At 35.3% G+C, this 24,937-nt stretch overlaps 1 protein-coding gene across 3 annotated transcripts in view; it reads right to left on the bottom strand.

The window, feature by feature from the left end:
* Positions 1 to 11,582: 11,582 nt before the first annotated feature.
* Positions 11,583 to 24,937, bottom strand: part of LOC149803464 (protein phosphatase 3 catalytic subunit alpha-like) — a 104,833-nt gene continuing 91,478 nt past the window's right edge. For all 3 annotated transcript variants that reach the window (XM_089953172.1, XM_089953173.1, XM_089953174.1), the window contains one exon: positions 11,583 to 24,714. In XM_089953172.1, coding sequence (XP_089809298.1) covers positions 24,596 to 24,714 — 119 coding nt within the window. In that variant the 3' untranslated portion in view covers positions 11,583 to 24,595. The remainder of the gene's footprint in view (positions 24,715 to 24,937) is intronic.

Genomic DNA, 24,937 nt, shown 5'->3' with positions numbered 1-24,937 from the left:
GATGAGTGTCCCAAGAAGTATTTTCATGGCTGCATTCGCCAATTTGTTCACTATGCTAAAAGGTTTTACGAAAATAACTGAAGAAAAAAAAATGACAAAAGAATAAATTGAAGAGGGTAATATCTACTTAACATCGGTAACAACAAAAGGACACATTTTATGAAAGCATTGGTTAACAAACATGTGCACACACACACACACACAAAATTGAGAAACAGGGACACCGATAATTTTGAATAAATTCAAAGACTATGGAGATAAAGAAAAAAAAAGTAGGTACCCATGAATGAAATTATGACAAAAGGAACACGAATGGGCGAACATTTGAGCATCTAGAGACACGTATTGTACCGCACTAAGTCCGATGGAAAAAAATAATGATACTCCTAATTACAGAATTGACTAAGATAGCAGAATGTTAACTGTTAATTTTATTTTAGAACTCCAGTTACTACTTGCAGGATGGAATAGTCACATTGGACTGAGTGGTACAAATGTAAGGAAAATATATAGCAAAATAATGATAGGCGATTGTGCATTGCTGCTATTAAAATAAAATGTACTATTGTTGTTAAGCGACAGTAAATAAAAGAAAGTGGTGTCAAACTTTAAACTCACAATGCTGGCTTGTACCTCTGAAGAATCAGCTTCTCTAATAGCCCTCTGAAACAAACAGGAACACTGAGGATATTTTTCTAATTAGACAACAAGTGAGTATCGTTTGTCGCCTGATTGCAAAGAAGAGAATGATTGGTCGAAAGAGGATCACAATGAACATTACCTTTTGACTGATCAGTAACAGGAGCAAAAGTGACCTAATCAAAAGTCGGACAAATACACGTGTTAACCAAATAAATATATTCCTCATCAATTTCATTCTCATGAACCCTTTTCGCCATAGCTTTAGTAACTGCACAAGTTAGGCATAACTCAATGATTTTATTTTTAATAGGATAAAACTTTTGATCCCAAACAAGGCCTGTCAGTTATAAGTGGATTAACAACACCATTATCTCCAGCTAATTTATTGCCTAGCAATAAATGAACACCCTCACTGGGCAAAGAAATAGCAGCGCCGATGGTGACTGGTCCTGATACTAAGTCTGATATTAACTTAAAATTATAGAGTGGAATTTGAATAAAGCCTCACTCTTTTCACTGAACAAGAACACTTTCAGTAGAAGAAGACAAGGAAAAATTACCTGATAGTATAGGACTCCGATAAGCTACTGTGTCCTTTAACATGTTAATGTTGATAGGAATGGCCGAATCATCAACAGAGAAACTTTCTAAATGAATGGTCCAGAATTCTCCATAGAAAAGTCAGACTGGGGTTTGTTTGACCCGACAAATGTATTGTTTCCAATACATGATCGTGGCCTTGACCTTAAGAAACAAGAGCATATGGAACAGCTCTGTCTTTATGCTGCTTATGTTTCAACTAAAAGCAATCAGAAATAACGTGCCCTATTTTCCTGTCGTAAGTGCAAGTAAGAAGATATAAGGATGTCTAGTTAGTCCTATCAGACATTTGATCCTTAAACGTTGAGCCAGACTGAAATTTGTAAGTACTTGCTTGATACTGATGTGGTTTCTTTGCAACCATCTGCTGAGAGGAGAATATACTGGCACATGTTTTTGTGAGTCAAGGAAAAGTCATCAGCTGTGCGAGCAGCGTTTACCAAAATGTGTAACTAGTGTTCATCAATGTACATCTTGACTTCGCTATGGACACAGCTCTTGAATTTTTCAATTAATATAAGTTGCCTGCGTTTGTCATACTCTTTATCAATCTTTTAGATGTACACCACCTGTCAAATAGATTTTCTTTTTCCCTAGCAAAATCGACATGGTCTTGGATACTTTCTTTCCTGCAAATAATAAAACTCGGTTGATATGCCTCAGTAACTGAATAAATTTAACGAGCTTTGCCAATAAGTACACTCTGTAATAACAAAGTATATTGCCCTCTTGGCCATTTTAAATTCTCGGCTATTTATTCAAAATGTGAAAAATATTGATGCACATCTTTTTTTTAAACGGGTTTCTAATTGAATATTTTTGTGACATCAAAATCTAAACTTTAGTGCGGGGGTGCATTTTGCTTGCTAGTTCTAATTCTTCTATTTCTCTTTCATCTTTTTGTATTTGCAGCTTCAGTTCTCTCTCTCTCTCTCCTTTTTTCTTTCTTTCTTTCGCATTTGCAATTTCATCTGTATTTCTCTTTCTTCTTCTTGTATTTGCATTTGCCGCTCTCCCCATTACCTGCATTTGCTTCTCTTTTTCTTTTCATGCGTTTGCATCTTTCTTCCTTCTCTTTTTGATGCTCAAGCTTTCTTAGCTCAATTTTCGTCTGGTGTTTTAGAGTTAATTCTTTTCATTTCATTTGAGAGGTGGATAAATACTTACTAATTAATCCTAAACCTTTTGCATTAAAAACTTCCTTTTCCACCAAATACTTTTTTTAATCTCCTATTTCAACAAAGACAATTTATGTCGGAAAGAGAATAGCGCTTGAAAAGCTCCAGCAACGTGTCTTTCCTCAAACTCTCAAACACTTTCTAGGTCGGATTGGAAACATAACTCGTCATCCTAGATGAAATTGTGAAAGCTAGTTGGTTTCACTATATAAAATCAAAAGAACATAAATAAGGAAATGTCCGAAATAAAATGAACTTAAATTTCAAAACAGTTTCAATTTCTCGTAATTAATTTCTGAAAATGGTATCCCAGATGAGTCCCCAAATTTTAATAAATAATTTAATTATGAAAGTTATAAATGAAAATGTGAGAGGAACTTACAGTATTATGAATTAAACTCCAAAACGAATGAAAAGTTCTGTATAAAATTCAGAACCTTTGAATGATTCACAATGGTTCCAGAATAATATTATAGTCGAAAAAAAGGAGCACATTCAAGTTTCCCTGAACAGTCCGAACAATTTTTTTTCAATCATTGCAATATTTAGCCGTTATCATCGTGTGCTAAGAGGATATGTTAATATTAGAGCACAGAAGAGCTTGACTCGAACAAACTTAACATGGACTTAACGCTTCCAAATCAATTGATGTGCGTCTCTGATGCAGATCACATGCTAACTATCTGCAATGTTTTAATGAAGTGTCATACTTTCTGTACAGGTACACACTTGTTTGCAACTAATAGTTTTGTGTTACTAATACTGATATTGCTCCATTAAGAAAATATTTCTTGGGATAAACATGTCTAAATATTTAATTTATCTGCATAGAATTACTTATAAAAACTGTACCACCTTTGTGAACTTTTTAAAATAATTAGAAGAAAGTTTGATACGTTTGGTAAATTATAGTTTGACGGTTACTGCTATCACCATAATAAAGCATCGCATGCGGGAGGTCGCAGGTTATAACCGCGGCCGAGTCATATCAAAGACTTATACAAATGGTACTAACAGTTGCCTCGCTTGGCGCTCAGCATTAAGAGGTTAGTGTTAGGAATTATCGGTCTGATTTCAGGATAATGTGACTGGGTGGGACATGATGGTACATGTCTGCGGCATGATGCCCCGGTGCAAGACACCACTACCAACTGCCACTCTGCAGATATCTTTGCGATATACTGAAATTTTTTTAAAGCTACGTTAAAAATCCAAAAGCACACACACACACACACACACACACACACACACACCATAATTAAGTGCTTGAAACATTTGTTATTTATATCGTATCAAATGAATAATATATGAATTCGATGTGGTATTTTATAGGGGTGAAACGATAAACCTATGCCGTGTATCGATACCATTCACGATACGCAGCCTGCGATACGATACATATCGATATACCTATGAGCTTGATGGTCTTTCCATCTTTGGAAGGTAGGTTGTACCCTTTCGTGTATATTCACATTCTGTACCTACTTCCAGTATGCAGACTTCAGATAGACATATAGTTATCATATATTTATATGCAATTCTCACTGATGAGAAGATAACAACATACTTTCAAACAGACTACCTGTTGGTTGCAGTGAGTTTTATCCAACGTTTTATGTTATTTAATGGAGGCTGCATTTAACTTACTTTGTTTTGCACAACATGATTTTTTTTGAAAACATCTTATTACACATTTCTTGTCACAGTTACACGAGTTACACGTGGAAGACAATACTATGCTATCTTTAAAACAGAAGAAATATTGCAATTTCCTCTTGCAAAGAAAATCTCATCTAAAGCAAATCTGGGCATGGGAATAAGGTTGAATACCAACAAAATATATTACATTTTACTTCCTGCAGACGCAAAAGACTGCATCAGCCACAAGTACTTGTTCGTGAAGGGAAACTACTGACTACACCAAGTACTTTTCGAAAAACATTTCAACTTACACAAAGTAATAAACTTGTAAAATTTTCTTCGTGAATGTTTTCAAAACTACGCCGTAATGCTTAATCCCGAGCACGTTGTGCTAATCAAATTCATGTCGTGTTTGAGGAACACAGATGCGAAACAGCTGCTGTCCCAAAAATAGATGTCGCGACAAAAACGGTTAAACAAAAATTGTTTACTTCGCCGATCACATTTTCATATTTGGGACTTTCTACAAATTTGCGGTAGTTCTCGCGTTTCACTGTTCTCCAAGCGCGCGAATTCGTACAAATTTTGCACGATTCGTGCAATGGCACACTGTTACGGCATCTCCTTGTAAGTACCTGGCATATCTAATGACTTTCCCGCGAAGACTATGTTGCTCTGCCAATACTTCTGTTTGTGACGCAGAGAATAGGCTACTTTGATTTCTGATTGTTGGTTATTGTTTAACTTGGACCGGAACAAGCAATAACCACAAACGAAAATTCAATGTAACATATTTCACCGTGCAACAAGCCGGTAGCGTAGCTTTCAAATCGACCCAAAGAGTCAAGATACAATTCAAATAAGAAACTTTGCGTGAAAGTGGTTATTAAATGATGATCAAAGTACTTAATTATACATGTGGAACACGTACGGAATGTATGCTGAACATGCTTCTGGGTTAAAATAATTGCATGGAATGGGGGAGGGGCAGATTACGAACCATGTCACTTTGTGTTAACTTGTAGACGGCGAATTGGTATTCTCTAATAGTTTCTTTTTTCGTTTTTAATAATAAACATCAGTGTCTGTGACTGCAAATGCTGTTCAGATGGATTATAATTTTACAGAATTACAAGGCAACTAGTAATAATTATTCATGACTGTTTAAGACAAAAATAACATGCATACGGTAAGTATCGTTTTATATCGAGTCTCTGTCTCTTGTATCGATATGTGTATTGTAAAAGCAAAAGTATTGATGCATCGACATATCGATGAATCGTTTCACCCCATGTATTTTAGATATCAAATGTCTTTACTCACGAATCATTTGAAATTTATATAATTTACTTTTAGCTAAAATATCCCCAAAAGCAAAACATATTTCGTTCACAATACTAAATATGCAAAGAAATTCTGACACTTGGATACATTTATTAGTGTGCAATCAGATGCGCTTTTGGTACTTCAGCTCTTGGCTACACTACGTTATTATTATGCAATTCCTCCTCAATATTTTCCCGCAATATATCGTTACAGACGTGCATCAGAGATATATATTTCTGACTTGGTAGGGCTAAGTCAGCTTAAAAGTATTTGGTGTAGTTGATTGATTATTTAAATTAACGTCGCGTGCTCCCATTGGGCATGTCCGACGATACATTTGGCCTAGTGATTTGCGTCACGTTTACATTCGGCAATGAGGTGTAAATTGTCTTGCCTAAGTGTTTAAAACACGGCAGCAGAACCAGCCTGGGTTATGTTGGCACCTCTTAGCCCCTTCCAGCATGCCTTGCTGGTTAGGACTTAGAAGTGACACCATGTGTTCTAAAATGTAGTCGTTTGGTAGCATGTAGTTTCCTGTTCTCCCTTTTGATGTAATTGTGTATAAGAAAATAAATATGGGGTGGGGGTGGGGATAATTTAATCAGGGTTGCTCTTTGCTCTGTTCTGTCAAATATTTAAACAGTTGTATTTATCCCAGTAAGCTTAGGTCGAAACTATTCTCCTTCCGCTGCGGGGAAGCAGAATGTCTGGTTTCCCTGTTTCTTCCCTTGCTAAGAATTTAGAATAGTACTCCTCTCTCTCTCTCTCTCTTGATATCCAGTCAGATAGCTGGTTTCCTCTCCCTTACCTCTAGTTTTATAATTAAGGATGTTGTATTGACTTTTGTATTGGTTTTTGCCATAGTCATTGGTTTGTCCTTGTGATATGTGTGTGCGGATGTTTTAATACGACCATGTAGTTGTAAGGACTGGCACTGTCTAGATCAAATTGCAACAAATTTCAGTCTTATCCGATCCTAGCAATACGGAATTTAGAAAGAGATATCATTATGCCTAAAGGGTTTTAAAATATGAGAAAAATAAATAAGGTGTCTAAGTTTGTGTGTCTATGTTTTTGTATGTGTCTGTGATTCACAATGATCATAGCTGCAATTGTATGCTTTGGCGTGCATTGTGGCTTGTCAAATTGTTGGTTTTTTGGGTGGTGGTGGTTTTTGTTGTTGTTTTGTAATTCTTTTGTAAGAAGGATTGAAATTTAGTTTTAAAGTGATTGAAATTGGGCATCACGCGGATGTAGCATGTGAATCAAACCCTTTACTCCTATGTAGGAGTCCCTCACGCTAATCACTGGTATTTTAACAACTAGTTTAATAAATATAATTGTATTATGAAACTACTCTTAACTTGGGGTGATACTTGTTATATAGTGATTTTACGTATTTCTTCAATTTAATAGCAATCATTCATTATAATGTTTGTTATATTGTAATGTTGTTACATTAAATATGCAGTTTGTATTTCAAAAGTAATTTTTCAAATCTTTTTTTTTTTTTGCTGCAATTCTTTTTGCAAGGGGAAGAACATTGTTAAACCATAAACCTGTGATTTGAGCGTCTTTGTCTAGAGTTTACCTCCCTTACTTCACTCAAAATAATTGGCCAGTGAATTGCTTTGTTCCAAATTTTTCCAGTGATGTCAAATGAATATTTTTGAAAATAGAGCTTGTTGGTTGCTTTCTCTAGTTTATGTGCTTACATCTATATGTGATAGCAGGTTAAAATTATTTGTACAATATTGAAAGGCTATTCAATGATTTTGGAGTTCTTCAAACGTTTTCCTTCATTAGAATCAGCGGGTATATTTTACAATGGATATACTTTATTTGAATAGAACTATGCCATAATGCTTTCTATAAAGTTTGGTCCAATTCTTTTCAACGATTTTTGAGAAGTCTCTTAAGGTTGTTTTATATTTGTGATAGTAGTCATATGTGATGGAAGATATGAATGATTAATGCAATTTGAAAGGTCTTTCTTTCACAATCATTACAGTCAGCAGAGCGATCTAAAAAAAAAAAACTTTTTTAAAGGTGTTTCTTTTAGTAATGATTGCCATAGTGTATGCGTATCTGTTGTAAATGTTTGAAGGTTTCAATGCCAAGATGCTTTCTGTTAAATTTGGTAAAATTCTGAGATACGATTTTTGATAAATGGGCAATTAAAGCCTTCTATAAAAGTTCAGTAACAGTGGTCATTCTTTATAGTGTATCAGAATCATAAGTATAAAACTGAAAAGTCTTAATTCCTGGATTCTTTCTATCAAGCTTGTTCAGATTCTATTAAGTAGAAGTCATCTAAAAGTTTCTCTCCTTTAACTAATGTCACATTAATGGGTGGTGTAGTGGTATCATTTTTTTAAATATAAAAATTAAAGGTTTTCAATCCGAAGTTTGATCAAATTTTATTCAAGGGTTTTAGAGAAGTCGTTTGAAGAGTTTTCCGTTTTCAGGAGTACGTAGCATCATGTCCCACTCAGTCACATTATCCTTGTACCAGGCCGTCCAGTAATAACACTATCGTCTCAATGCCGAGTGCAAGCGAGGCAGCTATTAGTACCATTTTTATAAGTCTTTGGTATGACTCGGTCAGGGTTCGAAACCGCGATCTCCCGCATCAGAAGTTGATGCTCTAACCACTAGGCCACCGTTGCAGTCTATCTTTTCGGCAATGATAGACATTTGATTGTGGATTGTATCAGCTGAAAAGACCTCTATGCTGGACGTTTTTTCTCTAATTTGGTCCAATTCTGTTGAGCAGTGTTTTTTTTAAAAAAAACCTTTTTCTTCTTTTTATGTTTAAATGAAATGTGGCCATATCTGATGGCAAATTAGCATATTTTGTTCAAGTCTTCATGCCTTGATGGGTTCTTACGTGAAGTCGTTTCAATGTTGTCGTTTTTTCTTTCTACTTTTAGCCATGTTGGCCAGGTCTGACGGTGGATTGGATTAATTTGTAAAAACCTAAAATGGTCTTCATGCCATGTTGCTTTCTCCTATGGTCAAATTCTATTCAGTGGTATTGCAAGTTATTTAAAGATTTTTCTTTTGTTAATTGACCTGTCTGAAAATTGAGCCGCATCATATGTACAAGCGCTAAAGGTTTTCATATCAGGACGCTTTATATCTTTAATACAAATTCTTTTACGCTGTTTATGATACGTCCTTTGAAGGTTTTTAAAGATTTTTGTTAATGATTTTAAGGGCAGTTCTGAATCATTTGCCCACTTTGGTTTTGATTCATCTGTAAATTAGATGTTTAGTAGAACCACCAATTCTGAGCCCGAAATTAACGAGAGTTAGTGATTTTGCTAACGGATCACTAAAATCCAGCCGTCACTAATCCATTGGAGCAGTTTATTGTACTTGACGAGGTAACACAATATTCTCGCAGTGCACAAGTAAACTGGTGTAATACTTGTCAAAGGAGTGTCTGTGCACGCAGGAACGGCCTTAGCAAACGCGGAGCCCGATTTGGATCATTGTGGCCGGAGCCACTGGATTTACGCGGGACTCCTGTGAGCACGGCATTTGGAAATATACTTTTAAAAAGTTTTATATGATATTGAACTTAACATTTTCTTTCATCGCTTTGAAATTACTTATAGTTGATATATTTTATTTTTTTTAAAATACTAACGCGAGGGGGTCCCTGTGAGCGCGAGCGTGATTGGTCCAAATCGGTCCAATAGCCCAAAAGCCGGCCCTGCTTGCACGCGAACTAGCCAAGTATCCTGCCACCAATGATTTCATTACTGGTTTTAAAGGTACAAGATCTTTGTCCAGCATTGACCAATTGGTCATGGTTGCATTGGCCAAAAGGAAAAATTTAAAATGATGGTGTTCATCAACTGGCCCGATTTCAAGGTTTATGATGCACAAGACATTATCAAGTTGAGACATGCTGCTAGACCAAGAAAAACACGACGGAGACTTTACCTTATGGACCTAGATCTGATAATGTATCGGTTACTGAATATCAAGACGAGCTTTCAAATTTTCTCAAACAGGACCGGCCCTAGGGCAAGGCGAACGAGGCAATCGCCTTGGGCCCCGCGCTTTCAGAAAATCAACTCTGCAATGCAATTCGTTTGCTTGGGGGCCCCGCTCATCGCTTGCTGCCTTGGGCCCCGCCTGTTTTGTTTCGATTTAATTTTAATGAATAATAAATTAAACTTGTCTGATGTTTGCTTTTAAAGTCCAAATCTACAGGCAATGCTGGCTTTCAGTAATAACTGTTTCAGTGACAAATCTCATTTTTTAGAATTTAATTAAACTTACTTTTAAATGGCGATTGTCCATTTTATTTCAATCCTCAAACATCCATATTCCTTGGAAGGTTATATGCATGCTCCGTAAAAGTGCATACGGCAAAATCAAAGTAAAGTACGTGGACATTTTTGGACTAGGTCAACCTGAAGGTGCGTCCGGTACAAACGAGACTGAAAGTCGCAGTGTTGTTGCACTGAAATTGCACGTTTTTATTTTTTTTATATAAAAAAAAACCGTGCTAATTTGATTTGACCCAAAATCCTCGTTTTTTGATTAGTACACGGCCACCTTTGCGCAAGTGGATAGGAAAAAAAAAGTTTTGTCTGGTATTTATATATATATAAAAAGAAGACATCTAAGGTGCAGAGCATTAAACAATCAGACCTAACGAGACTTTCTTTACACTAGTGTTAAATTTTAGAACAGAAATTTATATTCAAGACGAATAACTGGGCCTACATGACCCTGCCGACATTATAGCAGGATCAGTCAAACTAAAACGAATCCCATTTTAGAGCCCTGTCTATGTCCTCAGTGATAAAAACCCAACATGGGGGAACTGGAGAGAGATTACACTAAATACACATAACCTGATCTTGTCCTAATACTGTGTTAGTTCAGTGAAGCTGACATATAAGCAGCTTTTTTCACTCATTACCAAGAGGTCATTATACAGGCATTAAAATAACCAACTACTGGGAACTCGATGATACTATTCCCGTAAAAGATTGTTATTGAGCTCTGCAGGGATGAAATTAAAATGGTGGTGGTGGGGTATAGTTTCCTTGACTAACGTACTAAAATACCCATGGCAGACAAACTCCATGATGAATATAGGACGAGCAGTCGTGGAGTTTGTCAGCCCTGGTTATCTGAGAGGGCTTTAAACAAAGCCAGTCACAAGTGTTTGCAATATCATGAGGGGCTCTTCAAAATGCACCCATTGTTTAAAACTTTGTCATGTTTGATGTATACTCAGCGTGACAATATACCGTTAGGAACTGCTCACAAATACAGTAAACTAAGTTACAAAGAATAAGGATACAACAAAATTACAATATTGTAATTCACACCATTTTTTGAAGCAAAAGCTTGTAGTAGACTTTGTAAGGTAACTACACTTGCTAAAATAATGTTTGTTATTCCTGTTCAATGCAGTATTTACGAAAAGTCATTGGTGAACCTTTAATGCCGAGTTGGTTGTATTTAAGAAAATTTAATTATGCCAAAATATGACCATTGACAGTAGTTCAAAATGTGAATCCATATACCATCTACTGATAATTTGTATATACAGGTTACAACAGGCTTCACCCCCGTATCCAGTAGATCAAAATATTTGGTTGACTCAGATCTTTCTCATTTTCCCTTAAAAGAGAACAATTTCGTCGACAAAGAATTTCTCAAAACGAATCTGTGAAAATCTTGGGAATACATTTCAACATGTAATTGGTTATAAAAATCTTGGGAATACATTTCAACATGTAATTGGTTATAAATGTTTTCTTTTAAAACAAACAAAAAAATAAAACAGCAGACTAAAAGGGATTTTCTTAGCTATCAAAAACAAGTCTAAAAGGATAAAAAAAACAAAAACAACAATCACCTACTCAAACTAGTCAGATAGCGGTGCACAATTGGTTGAATGCCAGTGACTGATGGCAGTTCGAAATATCAATGCTCACATGCACAGACCAGATCTGCTGGCACATAGTGTGCCAAGAGACAATGATCTATATTGCTTGCAGTTGGATTTGACATGTACATGTGTATGTAGTACCTTACGAGTATTACATAATAATTCTGGGGTCTACACTACAGACTTTTTCCCTAAATAGAATCGTCATGCCTACCTCGTTGTGTATCAGTTAAAATTCATTCTGCAAAATACAGGACAAAACTAGGTACAAAGGTAAAGGAAAGTTTTTATTTAATTTCAAAATTAGAAAAAAAATTAATTAGATTGAATGACATTAAGTAATATCATCAGACACTTTTCCAGGGATCACAGTGTCTGCGCGTACCTTTTTATACAAGTATTACTTTAAGAAAATCAACAGTAGCTGTGTAGAAGAAATGCATGTAAACGATGTAGATCTTTCACATGATAGTAACCCAATGGTAAACGTGGTAGCTTGCATACATGGTAACAAATTAGAAACGTAGCACAAATTGCCAATAATGCATAAATTGTTACTACTATCATCATTATTTAAGTTCTACAATAAGTAATTGCTGCATATGTAGAAAGCTATGTGATTTGCAAACTACTATTACAGTGGTTACTGTTTTGAGGCCACATCAAAGAAAGAACACTCCTGAAAAGAGGCTGGAGTCTTAACAGGTATTCCAGTACATTTTTACTAATTTGTCACATTCGCTAGAGTCATACAGCTAGCTATTCGTGTATTCTGGCCCTTGTATCGGTCAGTAGAGACACAAGAACAGGACAATATGGTTCTGGATAACCACAGGATAGGCTCCTTTACTTCACTAGAATTAATGGTCTCTTGAAAGGGGGGCTTTGCTTACACCGTAGTTCATCAGATATTGTTTTCTAACACAGTTACTCTACATTGCAAGCATTAAGATCTAGTCTGAAACATGGTGTTGCCAAGTTTCATTATACTGCTCTGTATATATCTACAGCGTTTCCATTTCGATCTTCTGCACACCTTTTATTAATAAATAAGAGGCTGTTTCATAAAAGAGCAGTACCACCTGTATACAATTAAGTACGTCAGTAGAAAAATGTAATAACAAGGGCTGCACTTCAAAAGTTAAAATTTAAACTTTGCTTTATACTTAGGATAATACACACGTGAACTTTATTTAAATTCTTGGAAAAGTAAAGGAATGATACACTATACATTAATCACTACAACTGACAAAATGCAGGCTTATGAAATAGGAACATTCCTGCTAGTTATAGCATATAATTCAGCTGGGAAAAATATGTGATAATTATGAAAAATAATAAAAGTTAACATTATCTAGTATTTTGAATAAAGTTCATTTGTATGACTAGGTGGGTGCTGGGATTTCAATAACTAATTCCATTCTTGCCTAATTTTTTTCCACTTAATCCATATGGCAATACTTCACTCGTACAAACAAAAAAGTGAAAATTACAACAACAGAAATTAATTACTGAATAAATGTACTATGCAAACAGCTTTCATAAATATATTGAAAATAAATATCTTTCTGTATTAATTCATACATATGTAGTTATCATCTTGCTCCAAACTGTACACACTAAACCCTGGTAAAACATAAATGGCTTCTCTGAGCCAGTGTACCAGTTAGTTGCAATTTCCTAGTATTTTCAAGCATACTTGTTAAATTTCAAACCTACATCTCATCAACCAAATAACAGACAACCTAGTACACAATCCATAAAATATCACATGCATATGTAATGGTTTGAAATCCAACCATTTCAAATGTTGCAACTGATGAAAGTATTCATTTTAGTGTACCAATCCTTCAGGAGTTTACCGGTTTGCCTGTGTACAATATGATTTCAAATGCAAGCAGTAGAGACCAAGTGTTTTTCACATAATGCTGTGGCAAAACAAGATTTGTCATTTGTTCCAGTTATCTCACAGTCACCTTGCTATGATGACCCATCATCCTGTGGTAGATCTGGCTCTACAGTTTCAAGTCAGGTGGTTATTATACATGAATAAATGCAGTATGCTGACCCACCATATATACTTATGCACAAGTCTGATCCACCTGCAAACAACATGGACCCTAATCCACAATTCCTTAGGACTAATCTGTAAAACAAACCGAGATCCTGATCTGTGGTATATTATACTGATCAGGGCTTGTTGGATGCAACTGGATCAGACTTGTACACAAATACATATGATAGTCAAACAAAATTTTCGCAACTGCTCCACTCAATCTTGACGAGTTAGGTAAAGCTTCAGTTATACATGACAACTGCTAACACAAAGTATCTACTTTATCAATCTATGTAGTTTTCCTGATCCCATTTGTAAATGTTGCTGTATTTGAGAATTGCAACCCTTAATGAGTCACATTACTCGAGTTAGTGCATTTATAAAACAGGTGTAACCCTATTACTAACATTGACAAATAACATGAAAAGTATATCAGTGGACTTCAAATAGTTGCAGCAAATTATTAAATTCTAATTGAAACTCTTCGTTTTCAGTAATGAAGTTTGCACATTTGCATATATTGATAAAATGCATATATTACATTCATTATCCTGCCAACAAACACTGGTAATCTTTACAATTATGAAGAGATGTGTATGATGTTTACTTGTGTGCACTTAATTTGACGGGTTCTTTTAAAGAACAGATGTTCTACTAAGCAAATTGATAGACACCATTTTTTTCTTTTCAACTGTTAAGTGTTGAAAATGTAGAATTTCAAATTCACACCATTTTCTGTCATGTCCAAGTCAACACTGTTACAAGTCTTTGGTGAAAACCCCAAGTTATAATGTTAATCCATTCAAGGTGTGTTGTGACAAAGATTTTCAATTAAAGCCATCATGGCAGCCATTTAAGATATACAACTGGCACAATTTCATTTAGGACCAACTAGGTATCACAAGTATACTGCTGAAAGCCCCATGCTGAAACAGCCATCCATTTGGATGGAGTAGAGATGACAATATTTTAAAGATAACCACCATGGTGGCCATACTGAAGGTAGTAATTTTCATTTAGGAACAAACAATGCCACACCGCTAGATTTGCAATATGGAAACATACTGGATGTCAAATAAACGCCATTTCAATTTATGATCAACAAAATGTTATATATCATGACCATTCATTCAGGCGAAATAGTGACGATATTTGCACGCTGAGCTCTGTGGCAGCCACATCAAAAATCTGTTGGCAACAATTTCGTTTAGGACTAACTGGACTTCAATATCACTTTCCATTAACAAGTTGTACTGATAACAAGGTTTTCAAGATGGCTACTGTCCCTGCCATATTGGACTTCAGATTGGCCCGATTTTCATTTAGGAAAACCTAGACACCACATGAAACCTTTTGGTGAAAACCCCTATATCACGAGGACATTACGCTCAGGGGGAGTAGTGACAAGATTTTCATGATGACTGCATTGGTGGCAATCATGGACATCAGCACCATTTTCATTTAGGGGAAACTAAACTTCACAAGGCTTAATGAAAACCATAATGCTACAACCATCAACTGAGGATGAACACTGACAACAATAACAATTTTTCAAGATTCCGAAATCATGGTCATATCGGGCATCAGATTGTGATCATTTTCATTTAAGACCAACTAGATATAAAAAAAGTCTTTTAGAGAAAACCTTGTGTTGATATGACCATCCATTCAGAAGTAGCAGTGATAAAACGCCTTTCAAGATGATCACTGGGGTAGCTTTACTGGATGTCCGATTGGCATAATTTTCATGCAAGACCAAATGTACATCAGTGTGTGTGTGTGATTAGAATTTTTAATGTTAACTTTAACAATGTTTCAGTCATATCACTAAGATATCTGCAGTGTGGCAGTTTATAATGATGTCCAGCACTGGGGCATCGTGCTGCAGACATGTAGCATCATGTTCCCACCCAGTCACATTATCTTGACACCAGGCCGACCAGTCCTAACACTAACCCCTTAAGGCTGAGAGCATAGCAAGGGAGCTGTTAGTACCATTTTTGAAAGTATGTGGTATGACTTGGCCAGGGTTCGAACTCACAACCTCCAGCTTCTGAGGTGGGCACTCTAACCACCAGAGTGGTAAAAGTGGACGTCACAATAGGTCTTTTGGTGAAAACCCCACAACAGTACGACCTTTTGTTCAGCAGTTCGCAATAACAAGATTTTCAATATAGTTGCTCTGGTGGAAATCAGATCAGTACCATTTTTGTTAAGGACCAACTAGTTACCACAAGATCTTTACTGACAGCCCCATGTTGATATGGCAATCCATATAGGAGTAGATGTAAAAAGATCTGAAAAATGCCCATATTAGGCATCAGATCAGCAACATTTTCATTTAGGACCAAGCAGACATCACTTGATCAGTAAAAACACGTTAGATATGACCATCCATTTAGTAGTTGTGGTAGTGATAACACGATTTTCTAGACGGACAGTGGTTGTTTTGGATGTCTGGGTATATCAATTGTTAAGGACCAACTAGACCATGGGATGAACGTGTCCATGTACAGTTCCGTGGCAATTCTTCAAGTAGTTTAGGAGTAACCGTAACACATCTGTGTTAACAGACAGGCAGACAATGCATAAAAGACCTTCTCATAAGGTTTTTTGGTCTATGATCAGTTGAGCCAATTAAATGCACAACATTTTATCATAGTAACTGCCTAATTCCTTCCATTCATTTAGTCAATATTTGTGTGCTAGTCACTTAATGTAGTTTTAGTCTATGGCTGTTGTGTTGAAACATTATCCCCGTTTTTTTTCCCCCAACATCACTTGTACTGTTTCACATATGATGCACATTTTTTCTTCGTTTTAACAACTGAACAAATTCTTACAAGCATATTAGTAATGGCAAGAGTTTCTGTTTCAATTATTCTAACCTGACCCTCTACTAAAGGCAACTATGAATTGTTCACATCTAACCCAACCCCAAGGAACACAAAAGCATGCAAAGTTGTGCAGTGGTACACAAATTTCATGTTGTTAACCTGTCTGATAAATGGAGCAAACAATCCCAATTCTTTCCATTCTGAGGGTCACAAAACAATTAAAAAGTACAGCTTCAAAATGAAGGTCAATGTCATCAAGATTTTATGGAGTGCTACATGTCATTAGTCCTACCTGTACATACAAAAGTGGTCGATATTCTAGAAGGGACAATAAATCCTATATGCTACCAAATATGGATTGATTGCAAAAGGATTTGGGATTATCTCATTCTTCTTTGATTTTTATGTCAAATAAACAGGGTATGTATACTTGAATGCAGTAACATCAAAACCAACATAAAATTTGTACTATACAAACAGAGGATACGTATTTTAATCTTCTGCTCTCATTCACTCAACTGCATTAATAATGAAAATCATTCTTTCAAGTCAAAGGGTAGAAAGGAAATTAACTGTTAGCACATATCAAGATGGTACACAAAATATATATCAAATCAAATCGTGAAAGATTTCAGTCAACTGTGGAGACATGTATATTGTGTAATCTGTCCACCGATTTCAATAGAGATTCTGGCAGAGGTTAATTTAGGTAAATATAAGACACATAATGCTCAGATGAAAGTTAGCTCTGGAAGTTGCATTTACATCAAAATGGTATCTATTAATGAGAAAACCTATCAGTGATAAATCAGTGTATTTTTATTTGTATATACCAGCCATTTAGTAAAGATGAGTACCAGTAGTTTAATATATCAACTCAGAATTAACAACAAACTATTGATGGAAGAACAAAACACACCCACACTATAATTATACTATCTTAAGTAGAAAAGCTTGAACATTAAATACCAACAGTATATGAAAAATTTTCAAAAGCAAGAACAATTCTGAAAATGTCATCAATGTTCAAACTATTTAGATACGAACAACAAGGTTTAAATTATATTTTTGGGTTACATATATATTGCACTGTTATCATTGGAGTAAGAATGGGAAACTTCACAAACAAAAGATGCACATGTCAATCTTTTGTGAATATGACAAAAATTGCCCAGTGCAGTAAATTCACCTTTTTTTTTATAGCTAATATATATCCCTGTTTGGTGAGGAAGAATGCAACAGACTCCTTGTACATATGCATCTAGTACCCTAAATGATGGCCAGTCATATTCACACTCTATAAAATTAACAGATCACCATTTGTTAGTCAAGCTCCAAAAATTAGCCAATACCTAGGGATCGTCAGTCAATGCTTTTACTGACAAAGGTGAGCAGTACTAAATAAATACAGGCATGTCAGAGATTCAGATCTGATCTCTGTCTAGCTGAATGATACTGTATCATACACCACTTCAAATACTTATTATTTCAACATTTAAACATTTTCAGTATATAAACCAAAATTAATACTTAGCATATAAACTTGTGTACAAGTTAGGTCCAACAGCAAAAGGTAGACCCAGATGTACTGTCTGTGCCAGTTGATCCGAATTCAAGTATTTTGCTAGGACAAATCAGTAGAAAAAACACAGACCCTCATTTTCCAGTATATTGTGATGGTACATTAGGGTTAATGATGTTTTGCACTTGGACCTGATGAGTATATATGGTACGATTATAATGGCAATTTTCCACACAGAAAAAATGTAAGCCAACAAGGTTTGGTTATCTCTGCATAGGTGATAGACCAATTGCATGTATGCCATTTAAATGCTAGATGCATGTACTACCATGCTACTTTATTTCATACAAAGTTCTGGCATAGTAATAATGAACAGATTATGGTATATACTGGTTTACAAGTTGAATCCAACTGGCATAAGCACAGATAATGATCAGTCATTGCATAATGTGCTGGCAGATCAACATCTGTTGTTTTTACTTGGATCTGATTTGAATGCATGTATATCCATAACCTAACAAAAAAAAAAAAAAAAAAAAAAAGGGTGGGGGGTCCATATTTGTTATCAATGCTTGCTCTACACCAGTAAAATTAGACTTCACATCTTTCGCAGTTTTGATCAAAGCAAAGAATTTCAGCAAGAATTTTCAAGTGTCCAAAAATATCAATGATTGGAAGATCAGACTAACTGACAAGAATGTACTTGTATTTTATACTGAAGCATCAGTTAATGGACTTTATTATAATCACAATATGCTTATGAGCTATAATATTCAAGTGAAACAATTTACCTTCGAATTACTAATTTTTTTGGTTGGGTAACAATGTATTTCATAGATTTCATGTTTGAAATCATCCATAAACAATGATCCTTTTATAAACAATTGTTCTGTGTAATCTGGTGTTTCACCTGCATCCAAAAAGTTGTCACTATACCCTTTGTATCTGACATTTATAAACTTCCACATCAAGTTTTAACATTGTTGACCATGATGTAACAAGTATTTCTGCTTTAAATAGACAAGACGCGCAAGATAGAAACTAAATACATACCAAGCATGTAAATTTCAGACCTATAATATTATCTCAATGTTTCAGCAGAATACTGTAAATATGTCAATTCCAAACTTCAACATTATTTACAACAATGAACTCAATTTATGCTCAAGTAGGCAAGAAGGGCATGACAGGAACTATTAGCACATCAGTATATCAATTTCTGACCCATAGGAAGATCATCCTCAAGTTAAAGCTGAATGTAGGCACTGATCTAGATATGCGCCTCTCAAAAACCTGAACAAAAAAAAAATCAACACTGTTCACAATTATGGAAAAGGTTTCCTGCTTGTGCAGGTGAGACCAGCAAAACTCCTAGCATATTGTGTTAAGCTTTAGACCTACAGTGATATCACCAAAGTTTCACCTGAATGCAGCAGCAGATCTAAGTGCAACAACTCTGAAAAACTTGAATTCAACACTTCAACACAGTTCATGACAATAAAACAGAAATCAATCTCAAATACAAAGTAATACTTTAACATCAAAAGGATCACTACCTCCAATCCGAAAATTAAAGCAACAATAAAAATGTAATTTCATACAACAATGAAAATTATGAACTCTCCAGTGTTTACCATTTGACTGATAGAGGTATCAATTCCAACATGAATCAGAGAATTAAACAAATGTGCCAAGCAACTGCAGATGTCAACTGAGCAGCAAGAAAGCAACATTTCTGAGATGAAACAATACATGTAGTCCCTTTAGCATAGATCGTTACCACCAAAGGAAAGTGCCAGCATATAGAACAGTACATTACACAGCATTCAATAGTCGTCTATGCAGACACACTGGTCTCTGGAGATCATTTACCAATGGGTGTCAGCAACTTCGACCTTTGGTCCAGGTGTGCAGTCTTGAACTTGATGTGCAGAAAATATTAATGTACTTCTTTTTATGTAGACTTGCAATAACCATAACCTCTATTAAATCCAAGAACCAAGAGATTTCTTTATAACTTCATGTCCAAGACATCTACCACGTTTGGTCAATGTTGTTCTACAAAGTCAATTTTTCCCCCGAGTCACAATAACCCTTATCTTATTCACCCAAAATCAATGGGCCTCTTCCAAAAACTCAAGTGCAAGCCCTCCACAGACATACATCATAGTATGTGGTCTAAAGTCATTATGTAAACGCCATTTATCTTCGGCTTGCACTGATTTAGACCTTTAACCCCAAATGAATCAGCTTCTTTCTAACCCATCGTGCAAGTCGTCAACAAACTCTGATGATGGTACATGGTCAATAATTGAAAACAAGTGCATGCCATCCACAAGAATTGTCATCTGGAAACAAAACTGGTAACAGATGGACAAATAACAAAAGATGCTCTGCTTAAGGGCCGACACATGAAAACACATTGGATCCATCTTAATCTTTATCATTTAGAACTAGCATGACAATATGTACTATTTTTAAGAAAAAAAAATTCAGTGGATATAAATGTTTTACTCATGGAAATAAGAAATATTCTTTTTTCCTCATGAATGTATATCTGATGCTCGATTTAAATCCAACCAAACCTTTTTAAAGCCTGAATGCCTTTTTCAGCCAATAAAGATATATTTGCCCTAAAGGAAAATGCATAATTTTGGAAACTGTGTATCTTCTGCCAAAATGATTTGTTGCAACATTTTCTATGCTAGATTGATGCGACTTCAAAATGAAATGTCTGATGCCTTGAAATTTTTTTCTTTTAATATAGAAGACTTATAAATGTCAACAAGTCTCTTGTGCTGTTTACTTTCTGATAGTATGAAGTATACATAAAAAAGTAATCATTTTTATTTGAGCAGTCTGTCACTTGCTTCACATACATTTTGTCAATTTTTGATAGTACAAAGTACGAATAAAAAGGTAATCATATTCAATGTGGGGGAGGGAGTCAGCTTCCTTTAAACATTTTGTCACTGGATTCTACTCTTTATCACAAGGTTGTATCATTTATGCTGCAATGTAAAATACAACTAGAACTATTAGTGATGGGTGCATTTCAGAGGATCCCATTCACTACAGTTTGCTCTAAAAGGTCTTAAACATTGCCGACAGGCATTTAGTGGTGACAATTCAACTCCGGGAAGTGAAATGCTTGAAATACAAATCCTACTTGAAACAAAGGCCTAATCCAAATGTAATCCATTATACCTTTGGTCTCTCTTGATCCATTCCATTCTAATTAATTTATGCATTTCAGACTAACTTCAGATATATTTATGGCACAACCCTATTCAACCCTAGACAATTTATTTAAGATCTGTGAACCCAACTACAGCATATTTTACTGTATTTGTGAGAATACATTTTACATCTTGGTTTACAACATTTAAATAGACCAATGTGTGCCACTGTTTACGCATGTTGAGCACAGGTGAAATGATGTGGGTTTTTGTAAACATTGTTAAAAGATGGAAGGAGCAATGCAGAAATTTAAGAACAGTGCATGTTAAAGAGACGAGCACAAAACAGAATCCGTCACAATGGAAAGAGTATGTTTTCCTCGATTGTTACAATTACCTTAACAACTCGGATAGCTTTATCACTCAACATTAGGTGAGTAAACCGTCTTTTTGTTTCATAAACTTGTATGAACCATTTTCCACAAATGTTACTGCCAAGAGGAACAGGTACATAAGTTCCAGAAGTAGGTTTTGTAGCACTGGAGATAGGAGAGATAACTGTTTTTATTCAGAGATTTATACCAACACTATAATAATTGTATTAATTCTTCAAGCATATTTTGTTCTGCCTGCATCATTTTCAATTCATTTACAATTCGTTTTTGTTGTTGTTGAAGTTTATATTGATTTAGAGTTTAAAAAATTCTAAATGTTTTATGAGCTTACTTTAGTTGTAGCTTTTCATTTAAATGCTATTCAATGATATATCAACAACTTCGAATACTAGTTCTATCCTGTTCATATTAACCCCAAACAGGACTTGTCAATAATTGGATAGCACAAGTAGGTTATGCGTGAACTTATGCAACTATCCAAAATTGATATCACACCCTGGAGTATGATAAATGGTTCTTAAGCTGAACTAATTATATATAACATACGAGGTCAAGATAAGAAGTTGATTAACAAGGGCCATAACTCTGTTTGAAATGGTGAAAATCTATGTCCAAGAATGTTAGTATTAAATTTACCAGAATCAGAAATTCAACCACCAAATGGCATTCAATTATGTGCAAGGGTTGTAAAGCTTTGGAGTATAAAAGAAGCGCGAGTAAACAATCAGATGAACAAATGGATGGAAAGGGAGAATAGTATAAGGCTATTAAATCTTGATGAGGGGGCACTTCATAAAAAAGGGTCCTTGTTCACTCTAAATAACCAAACGAATTCATTGAAGCATCAGATGACCTGCATTACCTTCATAAACTATTTCTAAGTATTAATTAGCAGCTCCACACTTGCAATGGTATGACACTGTGTGTGAATGTTTGGCGGCTTCTGTATACTAGGTGCTGTTGAAGTTGTTCACTCGATGAAATACAATGGTTTTGCTCAACTGTCATTTGCTGCCTTTGGGTTATATAATACATCAAAAACATATAACAGAGATAAAAGTCTTGAATTTTAGGATTCTAATGGTTGTTTTACATTTGCAGATCAAGTTTAACCGAATACATGTTGGCATAGCTGGTCAAAACATATTTACAGAAAAAAAACCACACTCTGCATCTTCAGGTACTCAAAGAAAGTATCTTTACTGACATTCCAACCCATTTTGAAAAATTTGGTCCCCACCCCAATTTCATTCGACATGGCACTACATCAAATAGTTGTGATGTCACAACAGTCTGAATTTTAATGTTAGTATTTTAATTTTCAATCAATCAGACAATCCATTGCATACACAGATGTTCAAGTTTATCATGTCAGTTTCTTACCAGCTATTAAAGCACAAATACAGCCCTGAGAATACAAGGAAAATCCAAGTACATAGGCATCTGAATCAAATTTTCACAAGCAGTATTATTACCCGTACCATTGTATGCTGGCTAGTAGTCCAGATGTGACCCCAGCCTGTGCTGATACTGGTCATCATAATTTCTATCAAACATAAATACTAATCATGATTTGCGCATTCTGCAATAATGGTAACTCGCCACATTCAACCAGGACTCAATGGACCAATGATGGTGCAGGTTATGCCACATCTCTCCTTACCAAAAGCAATATAGCTGTTACTGTATGGCAGAATGCAAAAGTTGCAAACTGCTATTTACCGTATTCAGTAAAATTATTTTGCCAGGGGAATCGACACAAGCTTATAGCTCTTGTAAAAGCAGGACAGCCAATGGGAATTTACAAGGACAAAATCTCCTTCAATAATCCTATTATCTTTGCATACATTTTGAGATGGAAGATGTCTTTCTACAAGTTATAGCTTCTCCAATCCATTCTATGTCAGTTACCCTTACAGAATGTTCAGAACAGTCATCATATCACAGAAAATTTGTTGAATTACACACACATAAATAAATAAACTTACTGGGAAAAATAAACAAGCCTTAACAAAGATTCTACCTCCAATGAGGAAGGGTAGTTTAAAGACATGTCAAAAGATATGGCAGGAGGTAACTGGTGAAGAAGACCATTTGTTCCACAGATCTTTACATACTAGAATAATAATGATGAAAATGCAAATAGAATCTAAATGAGAAGAATATTCAAGCAAAATGAATGAAATGCTAATTAATTTGGATCTTTCTTAATGTATTGTAGGGAGCAATGGATTCATACTTTCATCAACTCCAATGGCCTTTGCAATAACCTGAAAAGATGAAATATTCATGAATCAGGTACGCTGCAAATTTACAAATATAATTTCTGTCTCAATAACATGATTAACATTTTGTTGTTGTTGCAGAATACACTCATGAATTAATTAAGCACATCAGAGGACATTCATAGACAGAGTCCATAAACATTCCAATCTCATTGTGAACAGATAAAATGGAAAGGTTTAAATCAATTTATACATCTTTAGAAAATCCAAACCCATCCTTCCTTCATTTACTGGCTGTTTCATAGGAATATGCAAGTCCTGGACAAATAGTACCTCAATCCGAACAATAAAGCTGTTTTTTGAATAGCAGAATGCATGCCCTCTGAATCTTGCCAAATTTAAGAAACGTAATCCCAGTTCCGTTTTGTGAAGCTCAACAGAAATCCCATCTTCCATGCTCAACATGAAAGCCCATGGTCAAGTTTTTGATAGCAGGTTTCAACATTTGCAATAGAAGCTGACCAGTTTCTAGAAAGAAATCAATGCAACACAATGCAGCTCATATCATAGCTGCTTACAGGAATATTAAAAGTAGAAAAATATCCATCTGACTAGAACTGTTGTAGTTACTTAAAGAAATATGCACTGAAGCCAAAGAAAGCTTTGTAGTTTTCACTCTGCATGTAGACAGCTTAACTTGCTGGCATATGCTTTAAAATGGATTCCCAACACTGCTTAATGATGAGATTTAAAACTGCACTTTGATTTATCAATGAGCTAAAGCAATATTAAATTTAGCTCAAGGTGAAATTGATGGAGGAAAGTTGAGATCAGATTTAGTACACTGCATGGAATTATCAGGAACCAAAAGAAATATTAAAGGGTCTTTTCCTGATGTGAATCGAAGAAGTAGTGGAGTAAATGGCCAGCTTCTGTCTATCTGGGCAACTGTCAAGGTGTCACTGTCAACATCTCATAATCATGCTCCTCTGCCTTGGACAAATATGATGCAGAGTGGAGAACTGCACAGCACAGAGCATGGGTTTGAAGGCTATGACCTGCTTGGTCCTAACTACTGGAATTGTTCAGCACATCTTTGCGTGGCGGCATTCGCTCATTAATTTTGTCCAGAGATTTGGCCTCCTCAAATCCACTGATTTTATGTGTTGGTGAGAATCCACTGAGAGCTGGAAAAAAAAGAAAGCAAATCAACCTTTTGACAACATTGAGGGCTATGAAAATTTGGTACACTAAATCAGATAAATGCCGTGTTTTAAAGCTAATCAACACAAAAATGGCAACATAATGTCAACTACATGAAAATGTAGAAATATATATAATTAACTGCATAAACATTTTGAAAAATATTCTTTTCAACATATATGGACTGCTCTGGTGGCCTAAGCTGTT

Source organism: Sinohyriopsis cumingii, chromosome 3 (assembly GCF_028554795.1).
Source record: "Sinohyriopsis cumingii isolate HCF-2022 chromosome 3, ASM2855479v2, whole genome shotgun sequence".
Lineage (NCBI taxonomy): Eukaryota > Metazoa > Mollusca > Bivalvia > Unionida > Unionidae > Sinohyriopsis > Sinohyriopsis cumingii.
Note: the sequence above shows the minus strand (reverse complement) of the source record. Positions and strands in the feature narration are given on the sequence as shown.